A 10,540-nucleotide genomic window follows, 5' to 3' on the forward strand; every position below is an offset into this window, starting at 1 on the left:
TATGTACCCCTCTTTTGAGCAGAGTCTATGTATTTTTAGATCCTCAGGGAAGCCTGGAATTGACATGGGATGGAAAATTCTCTGAGTTAGAATTTGAAAGTCTTGGGGATATTGGTGGGTGGGGGCTACCTTTGCCAGACCAGCCAGGGTCACATATGTTTGTTCTGGTCCTGGTTACAACTTTGTATGTCCTATCTCCCTTAGCCCACTAGGCCGGCATCATGATACCATCCACTTTCATCAACTATTATGTCCAGACCCCTTCTGTGACATATGTAACAGCACAACTGCTGAGGTGAATCGGCTGCTGTTCCAGAGACCCTGGATGATGCTACTCCCTCTGTGATCCCCTTGGTTTCTACAGCTTCTGTGACTGACTCATCATTCACTTTGTCTCCCAACTTCTCTGCAGTTGCTCCAGGAGACCTAATACCAGACTCTTTGCCTGAGCCTTCCCCCCAATCCCCTCCATCTTCTCACCTAAACAACCTAACCTTTAGCTGACTTTTTCTTACCCTCACCCCTAGGTACTCTCTGCCACTAGAGCCAAAAGCCTAGGATTCTTAATTCCCAGAGAACCATTCCATATCTCTATCCCGTGTATTTCCTTTCCTACCATATGATGTTCAAACAAGAGGCCACTTTACCTCTGAATACCATCTCCACTCTTGACCCCACCATTTCACAAAATAACCTCTTACCACACCTGTCTCAGAGAAGGAAACCCAGTGATTCATTTGCTTGTCATCATGCACCACCAACTTCATCTGTTTCACCACTGCCAGACTTCCCTTTAACTTTGATTCAATCTAAATCAATTTCCATCTCACTGAAACCTGTTCCTGAGAATTCATCTCCAGATAGTCCTGGTGAGATATCTACTTATGTCCCAACAATTAGAGGTAGTGACTGTTCAAAGCCATCGAGTTCCGAATTCACCTATTGGCAGGCTCATGCCAAGAACATGTTCCTCCCCACATCATCACACTCTGATGTTCACCAAGAGCAAGTCTACCTCCATCAACCAGAAACCTGTCTCAGGAGAGACTCTGCTACTAAACACAAGGAGGCCAGTGGAATTTCTTTCCCTGGTCTTATCTTCCAGGCCCTATTGCAGAGACAAATGGAGAAGAGAATGGCTTTCCAGATTTTAGAGAAGAAAGTAAAAGAGGAGGTGCCATTTTCCAAACAAATGTGGTCAGATTACCAAAGGACATCTTTAGGGAATTTGCTGCAACCACTTGATGTACAGTTCACCACATCCTCCAATATTGGATGGAATACTGAAGGCAAACCAGAGCAGCTCTCTATTTATCAACAGCTCCTCTATGTCAAGGCTTTGGCAGAAAACTTGCATCAGAAATATAGCCAGCTCTTCTGGGGTCTTCCTTCTTTGCACAGTGAGTCGTTAGTAGCCACTCTCTTGTTTTCTAGTAGTACTTCTCCACCAGAGTCTCACTTTGTCTTATTCAATGGAATTCATAATACCTCTGCCATCAAAATACAAGCATCTCCACCACTTCCTCATTCCCAACTATTTCCTCTCCCCATTGTACACCCCCAATCCTTGCCTCAAACCTTGTCCCCATCCCAGCCTCTACCTTTCACTAAAGTGAACACCCACCCCCATTTTCAATCCTGCCTCCCCATCATACCACCTTCTTCATCCCTGATTAGGGACTGTGGAGTGTCTTTCAATAGATCCAGGAATGAATCAGACTCTCCTATCTTGACTGAAAATCAACACCAGGGATGGCACATGTTGCAGAAGCAACAGGAAAACTTGTGGGCTTTAGTCCCTGTGTTCCAGAAACCTGAAGAAACCATTTGTCCTCGAGCTCCCAACCTTCCGCTGGTTAGCCAGTCATCCCATGCCTATGTACCAGTCTCCATCCTTCCTGGCCATTTTCATATCATCTGTGAGCCCCAGGAGACAATGGAGTTACATAGCCCAAGGACGGTAATCCCACACTGGTGCCTCCATGACTGTAGAAATCTAGATTCCCTAGCAGTGTTGGAGCCTCAGCATACATTATCAGAACTCTCTCAGCAAGACAAAGGCAGACATGTTCACTCACAATTCTCTGAGTTTCAGGGCCATAGTAACAGAGATATAGCAAAGACTGAATTGAGTCTCCCTGGAAGTTTCCATGAGAGGGTCCAAACAAAGTTTCAGCTAAGGAAGGATATGAGGAGGAATCTTGGGTATATCCTAGAGAAGAGTCCAGAAGACAGGCGACAAAGGGTCTCAGAATGCCACCTAGTGAAGGGTCTGAGGGCAGACTTGGAGAAAAGTAACTGTGTGTGTCATTCAAGGAATCACTCAGGGAATGAATTATTGAATGTCTCAAGGAAGAACACAGACCAGAATCAAACGAAAAGTATTCTTAATTTACATATGAGCAAGAAGTTTTGGCAGATCACTGCGGGTAGGATTCCTATAGGTGTGTGTTATTCGTGGCTGGCTGATGACAATACATTGCCTTTTTCTGGGAGTTCCCAGACTGCTCGAGAAAACACAGATTCTAAAAAGACAATGGTGGGTAGGGTTTACAGCCAGAGCATCACTCTAGAGCATTCTTTTCTTGATCCCAGGACACAACAGGTGCTAGAGGCCCATATTATTAGATTTCGCATGAGTCAGAGGTGGGGTCTACCACTCAGGGTTCTTGAATCCATAAAATTCTATATGTTGAGAGAAGCCAAAATATGGCCTCTTCCCCAATTTGACTTTTCCTCCTCAGCCATGCATATTTCTGGGGTCACTTCCAAAGTTGACTTTTTTAAACCCCTTGAGGGAAGCTCTAAACCTTTTTTGGGAAACAGGGTGAGAACAATAAAGTCAGTCCCCACTGCAGATCATCCTCTCCCCACTATGTCATCTGTGGGCAATGAAGGACAGGGGGGCCTGAAGGCATCACACTCTGACACTGATCATAAGACTGCAGAGTGTATCCAGATAGCTGAGTGGGGCAGCCAGACTTTTCGGCCCCTTACACACAGCATCAGAGCTCAAGTGCGACCCAGTGAGACTGTACCAGACAACACAAGTGGCCCAGAGGTACCCACAAGTCGAGCTGGGGCTGGACATGAGCCAATGCATGAGAACTTGAGTTCCAGTAACAGAGTAGATATGGAACAGGGCAAGGTGATGGTCGAGAAGAATTTACAACACTTTGCCATGCCCAACCTGTCCAGGGATATATCTGACACCAAGGAGTTCTGTACCCTTCAATCCCAATCTTGGGAAATCTTGACAACCAGTGAGTTGGGAAGCTCCAAAATAATAAATGCCAACATGAATAAAGTAGAAACTGCCCTGACCACAGAACACCCCTCACCAAAAATACTGATTCCTCAAGATTCTAAACTATCAGACCTGAAAAGACAGATCCTGAGTGAGTTAAAGTTTAAACTGGAGAGTGAGGAGCATAACCAGGCTCAAGGATGTCCCACTGACATGCACCTTCCTTCAGAGAGCTTGACTTCCAAGGCTTCACTGACTCAGTTCCAGAGTGTGTGCAGCGGGGACATGGAGGCATCCCAGGTGCTGCATGTCCAACTTAAGGACAGCAGAATTAGCACGGAGGAGCAGCAGGAATCCTTGGGCTTGAAGCTGGCCTTCTGTAAGGGCCAGCCTATGAATTTCTCACAAAGAAGTGCAAAGAAAGTGAGACCTCAGGATCCCAAAGCAAGAAAATGCAGAAGTGAGGACTCAGGAGTAGGGACATCTGCAGGCAGAGAGGAGAGCCTCCATGTTGAGGACATAAAATTAAAGCATGCTTCAACTCTGCCACAGAATGAACAGTTTCCTCTTGAAAGTTACTTCAGAAAAAAGATGAGTCAATTTTCTCAGTGGATCAATTCCAAGAAAAAAATCACAGGGCATCAAGAAAGTCCCCAGCAAAAAGCCAAGTTCATGTCCACCTTAGCGCAGCACCAAGACCCAGTTGAAAGTGTGGCTACTTTTGGGAGTGATTGGCCTCCTGAAGCTCAGAAGTTCACTACCATTGGGAAGGTCCTAGAAGAGAAGGAGGCACGTGGATATGAGGCCTCAAAGTTAAGCCAGCAGCAGGAGGAACTACAGGCCCAGGTAGAGCCTGACAAGAGACCTCCCTCCACATATCGGGCTCTTTCTGACCCACAACAAGAGAAACGGGAAAGTATCAAGTCCTGCAGCCAAGAAGCTGTCTGTGCTGCACAGAAATGTCCTACAAGGATCACACAGAACAGAGATAGGGTCACACAGCCCCAGAAAGCTGAAGCCTTTGAGAATCAGCTATTAAGCCAGAGTCAATGCCCTTCTTCTCTGCCTTCTGGGGAGTCTGTGCCTCATCCAAGCTCCACCTGTGTGCATCAAGTATGCCAGGTCCTTTGGGCCACCAGGGGTGACCCTGATGAACGTACTGTGTTTAGCGATTTGACTCTTCTACTCAGACAGAAAATGCTTCTCCAGCACTTGCAGGGAGAAAAATTTCCCTAAAGAAATCATTCAGTCCTTATTGATAAAGGTTCACAATTTTCATGACAATATATCCTCTGATGAGAACAACCTTCAGCACAACCAAGAATATTAATCCTCCTCAATAAACATTTCTTCTAATAGAGAGTGGTGTTCTCTGTGTGCTACACTGGGACGGGGGTTGGCGTTTGCAATCAGGGAAAGGAAGCAGTGTGTTCAACTCTTTTTTTTTTTTTAAGATTTTTGTTTATTTATTTGACAGACAGAGATCACAAGTAGGTAGAGAGGCAGGCAGAGAGAAAGGAGAAAGCAGGCTCCCTGCCGAGCAGAGAGCCCGATGTGGGGCTCAATCCCAGGACCCTGGGATCATGACCTGAGCCAAAGGCAGAGGCCTTAACCCACTGAGCCACCCAGGTGCCCAGCAGTGTGTTCAACTATTAGTAGTTAATGCTTTTGGCTTCTACAAGTGCACCAGTCCCTTGTACAAAGTTGGACAGTGGTCTTCTCAGTTTTATCCTGGGGTCCTTTATTTGATCCTGCTCTGATATCCTGTATTTAATACATTTGCTTTTTTTTTTTATAAGAAGTATAATATGCTTACTCTGAAAACCTTCAGGCCTTTACAAATAGAAAAGCCCTTAAAGTATAGAACTTGATTTAAACTCTCTTTCATCTCCTCCCAAACTTTGTTGGGTAAGACACTATGTCAGCTAGGCCTCACCTCCTGGAGGCTATTCAGGCCCAATAATACAGTTTCAGCATACGAATATATGGGATAGTCGTTGAGCAAGAAGAAAGTGCCCTCAGCGATGTTGTCAGGGACACTGTCCTCTTATATGGTGCCTGCCTTCCCAGACTTCCAACATTTTAGCCCAAGGGTCCAGTAATTGAGGGGTGCATTAATTATCTATTGGGGTGTAATGGATATTAACAAAATTTAGTGGGTTAAAAAATACATATATCATGGCTTTTGTGGGTCAGAAATTCTGGAGAGGCCTACCTGGATTATCTGCTTCAAGGTTGCATTTAAGGTGTCAGCTGAGGCTACTACATTCTCATCTGGAGGCTTGACTGGGGAAGGACCAACTTCTGTACTCAGTCACATAGTTGCTGGCAGGATGCAGTTCCTCAACGTCTGTTGGAATGAGATCCTCAGTACCTTGCTGGCTCTTGGCTGAATCTGGCTGGTTCCTTATCAAGTGGGCTTCTCCAGCATGGCAGCTTACTTCATCAAAGCAAGAGAGAGTTTGCAAACAAGATAGAAGTTACAATCTTTTGGAAACTAACAATGTAAATGACGTCCTATTACCTTTCCTTTATTCTATCACTCAGAGGCACATCACTAAGTCCAGCCTATGCTTAAGGGGAGGTGTAATTACACAAGGGTGTGAACACCACAAGTGGGGATGATTGGAATCTTCTCAGAAGTCTTCCTAATGCAAGGGTTTGTTCTTGGACAACTTCTTCAGTTTTCTGGCGCAAAAGTCTCCAAACATGCCAAGTGGATCTTTGTCCTCATTCATGCCCAATCATCAAGGTCAAAATTTCTTAATGGCTAAACAAATTGGCACCTGGTAAGTAACCATCACAGAGATTGGAGCATCCAAAGGAAGGAAGCAAAGGTGACTAGAGAGGTCAAGGTAGTTTGGGTTTATCCTCAATGGTTAATGAAAATCAACCCTGAGGACCACCTGACTTACCAGTGTTCCAACTGGGGGGTGGGGAGGGAAGCTGGTGTAATATGGCTCATCTGGCTCTACCACACTCTCTCTCTTTTGCCCTAGCTCCCAGACCATAGGTGTGTAGAAGTAACCTTCAGCTTCTGTAGACCTAGCCAACATTATAGAGGAAGGGAACCCTACAGGTTTCAAGGTTTAATTTCTGTTCTTGTTAATATGTTTAGTATAGCACATCCATCATTTCAAATTTAATTCTCATAGCTTAAACATCAGAGAGAATGGGTCGGTCAACTATTGAAAAAGGCAGTACTAGGGATCTTAGAGCACATACTCCCATTTTGGGATATTCTCCACGTACCTGTGTGTTAAGGCTCTGATGCCTGGGAACTCTGTCACACTCAGGCACCTCTGTTCTTTCTGTGATCACGGGGATCCTGAGAGCATACTGCCCCAGGTAGGATTCTGCCTGCTTCAGCACCTAGCAGTCTTTCAGACAGGGACATCCCTCACTGGAGCTGACTTCTGAACATTCTGATTTTGTGCTCTGCTACTCACTTGCCTGTAGCCTGCTGATGGAGGCTTCCCTTCCCTCCCCACCATGGTTTATCTTCCCATATATCACCTCGGATTTCCTCCTTTCCACCTCCTACCTGGCAGAACATGGTCTCTTTTCTGTTTGTAGAGTTGCAGGTACTCTTTTCTTTGATCTCCCCTTGATTTTTCAGGTGTTCAAAATAATTGGATAGCTATCTAGCTGAATTCTTGCAACCAGACAAAAGTAAGGTCTCTTACTCCTCTGCTTTCTTGGACTGCAATCTCAATGCAGCTTTCTAATCCCCTCTCATAGAAGGGCAACCTGAAGGACAGAGAAGGTAATATATATTCAGTGGGCTAGCATGAAAGAGGGAGCCAGTGATGGAGAGCCCCCTTATACTGTGAGGAATTATTTGGATGTAAAAGACAGGAAATACAACTTAACTGACTTAAAAAGGAGAATCTATTGACTTAGCTACCTGAAAAAGTCTGGGAATAAAGCTGGTCTAAAGTACAAGGGTTCATGCTGGGGCTCCATTGATGTCTTCAAGATTCACTTTCTATTTCTTGGCATTTTGGACTTTCTGTCTGACTATTCTGTAGCATTAGGTGTATCTTCCAAGCTTTAATTGTAGCTACAAACAGTTGTGTTTCTCAGTAGTCCCTGTAGAAAATCCCACTGTGCCTTATTGGCTCCAGTTTTGTCACATGCCCATCCCTGACCAATCACTGTTGTCAAAAGCACAATGTCATCTTTTGACCAATCCTGAGTTATAGATGCATTCTTAAAATAGGAGTGTTTGGGAAAGACAACTCTACCTGCCCAATTACTGAGACTGAGAATGGGTTTAGTTCCCTAGAGATCAATAAAGGGTCTGTTTTCAGAAGGTGAGTGAATGCTAGGTATCAAAACAAAAACAGATGTCTAATCCAGACCTCTTTCTCTCCCCCATTTCTGCTTTCTTGTCCAGATTTATGTCATGACTAAAGCTTGGAGTTGCAGGAAACGCTGATTCTGAGGAGACTTAGGGATAAGAAAGTGGTGGGATGGGGTCCAGGAGACGAACCTGAAGTAGGAGGAATCACTCAGAGTCCTCAACATCCATATGGTTAGGCCATCCAATAATCTGGTTTCTCACTGTTCACCCCTTCTCATCTTTGAGCCCTTTACTTCCATTTCAGTTTAGTTATGGCCATATCCTAGCACTTACCACCAGGAACACTTCTGCCATCTGAACAGACAGTCCGACATTCCACCTGAGTTCATCCTTTCAGTTTATGCCTTCAGTATGCCAATTCGTCAACTTAGTCTGGAACTACAAGGCTTTTATACATCTCCCTGTCCATCTGACAATGGTTTGTCTTATTCCTCCCTCTCCAAGGAAAACGTCATGGTTCATCACTTAATTCCAAACCTAAAGAGCTCTTTTTTTTTTTTTCTTTAAATTTTTATTTATTTTTAAAATTTCTTTTCAGTGTTCCAGAATTTTGTATTTATGCACCACATCCAGTGCTCCACGCAATACATGCCCTCACCACCAGCCTCACCCAACCTCCCAGCCCTTCCCCGGTCAACACCCTCAGTTAGTTCCTCAGAGTCCACAGTCTCTCATCGTCTGTCTCCCCCTCCAACTTCCCCCAGCTCCCTGCTCCTCTCCATCTAAGAGCTCTACTTTTGACAGCAAAAGTCAGTTGTGTTTTTTTTAGGCCCGTATTCTAATAAAGGGGTGATACATCTAAAATAAAATCAACACAAGTAATTATGTCGATGCCACCATAAATGTTCTATAGTATTAGTCAGCTTCAATAATCCCTGAAAACAACCCATTAGTTCCTTCAGTGTTTAGTATGCACTAGGCATTCTTCGAAGCATTAGGGGCACACCAGTGAGGGAACCAAAGCTCCCTGTTTTTAGCCAACCTCTGTGATTGTTCTTTAGTCACTTCTCTTACCTAAGTGTTCAAAACGATTTCACTTTTCTACAATTTCTCCTGTCTCCTCCCTTGTTGAGCGTATGTGCTGGACCACGGCAGGGGATTAAAAAGTCACCAGAACCTTTCATCATTAAAAAACCTCAAAAGAGTAACAAAATCAAGACGTGAACACCTATCCCTTCTTTTCTCTTTCCTTCCTATTATACTGGAAGGTTTTCCTCAGGGATCTGTCCTTGCTTCCCAACTTACAGCACTTTTTTTCACTGTTTGAATATTTGGCTTAATCATCTACTTTTCTCGAAAACTGAGAACATATTTACCTCAATACAGCCTGGCACGCCAGCAGAGTTCAGAAACTTCTAGTCAGAAGAGCCAGTAACGGATGGGATTCCGAAGTAGAGGTTCCTACCCGCCTTCTCTGGGGGCGGAGCCACGCACAGAGCGAGTCGCACCTGGGGGTGTGGCTACGTACGGGGTTAGCCGCACCCTGTGGCGGGTCATGTCCAGGAGGAGACTGCATCCAGGGGCGGGCTTCATCTCGGGAAAGCCACACCCAGGGGCGGTATTACCCCCAGGGTGAGCCATGCTCAGGGGCGGGCCACGTCCAGGTCGAGGCACACACGGGGCGGGGCTACGTGGAGGACGAGCCCCACCTGGGGTGGAGACTGTGTCTAGGTCAAACCGTGCCAAGAGCTGGAAGACGTTCAGGACAATGCCTCGGTGGGGGCGGACCATGTCCAGAGTGAGCCCATCTACCTGCAGGGCTGAGGAGGCTGTGGTGTTTGGCTTCTTCATAGCGGCGGTGCTGTACCGTCTGACTGTTAAGCATTTCACCTCAGTCTTCTGGATCCTGTCTCCATCACTTCTGAAAATTGAGTTTTGATTTGCCTCAAAGTCAGATTTTGACGGAGAACTTCTGGGTGTCCGAACGACCTTCTCTTCTGCCCAGAAGGACCCTTCCCACAGTCTGCCTTTTCCATCCTGGCTGTTGGCTCTAGAGGCCGCTCAACGCCTCAGAGAACGTGCTGAGGCTTGGGGGTGGGGCCGTGCCTGGGCCACGCGGGCACCCTTTGCGGAGGTCACTGGGATGGAACTTGCTGAGGTGATCCTAGTAATGAATAGGGCGGCGATATGGACCCCTGTTAAGACTTCACCTTGTACCAGCTGCCTGCCCTTGTACAAGAAGCCTGGCTCAGATCTCATCTATTGTTTGCAGAGATAATAATACCTGACAGGGGTGGCCCTGGGACGTGGAATGAAGTGAAACATTTAGAGTCGTGTTAAGGGTTGATGTTACTGAAGGGTTTGGGACGCCTGTGGTGACCTCGTGGACTTCCGGCCCCCGGAGAGCCTAGTGCCTTGCAGGTGCCTGCACTGGTCGGGACAGTGAGACGTCAAGATGTGAGTTCAGACACTCAATTAACAGTCATCATTTCTGATTCGGGGCAGAACCCGGAACTGGAAGGATGTTCGCAGTTCGCCAGTTTTCAAACAAGCCAACAAGAGCTTCAACCACGGGGACCTAGCGGTGAGTTCAGTAGGAATGGTTTGTGGGAGCCTCAGGTCATTTTTTTTTTTTTTTTTTTTTTTTTTTTTTAATAAGTAAAGCTGATATTCTCAGTGGAGAAAGGGAGGAATACTCCATTGGCCATGCTAGAATAGAGTGACAGTGTTTTTCAAAGTACTTTTCATCTCTGAGCCTATTCTTTTTTTTTTTTTTTTTTAAGATTTTATTTATTTATTTGACAGAGAGAGATCACAGGTAGACAGAGTGGCAGGCAGAGAGAGAGAGGGAAGCAGGCTCCCTGCTGAGCAGAGCAGAGAGCCCGATGCGGGACTCGATCCCAGGACCCCGAGATCATGACCTGAGCCGAGGTCATTGAGGCATTATGGACAGGCTAGAGGCAGAGCCCTTTGTCACACCTTGCCTG

The 10,540-nt window shown here is 45.8% G+C and overlaps 1 protein-coding gene and 1 long non-coding RNA gene across 5 annotated transcripts in view; one reads left to right on the plus strand and one right to left on the minus strand.

The window, feature by feature from the left end:
* LOC309847010 (spermatogenesis-associated protein 31D1-like) overlaps nt 1-10,131 on the plus strand; it is a 47,106-nt gene extending 36,975 nt beyond the window's left edge. For 3 of the 4 annotated variants that reach the window (XM_082696714.1, XM_082696712.1, XM_082696713.1), the window contains one exon: nt 205-4,579. In XM_082696714.1, coding sequence (XP_082552840.1) covers nt 620-4,483 — 3,864 coding nt within the window. In that variant the 5' untranslated portion in view covers nt 205-619 and the 3' untranslated portion in view covers nt 4,484-4,579. Of the gene's footprint in view, nt 1-204; nt 4,580-10,058 lie in introns of those variants that run through there. The other variant, XR_014302258.1, reaches the window with a different exon arrangement.
* On the minus strand, nt 5,358-9,600 carry LOC309847017. Its single transcript, XR_014302264.1, has 3 exons — nt 8,930-9,600; nt 6,792-6,997; nt 5,358-5,687 (listed from the first exon to the last, which is right to left on the minus strand). It is a non-coding gene; the product is annotated as an uncharacterized lncRNA (long non-coding RNA).
* Nucleotides 10,132-10,540: the final 409 nt, after the last annotated feature.

Source organism: Mustela nivalis, assembly GCF_964662115.1.
Source record: "Mustela nivalis genome assembly, chromosome: 13".
NCBI lineage: Eukaryota > Metazoa > Chordata > Mammalia > Carnivora > Mustelidae > Mustela > Mustela nivalis.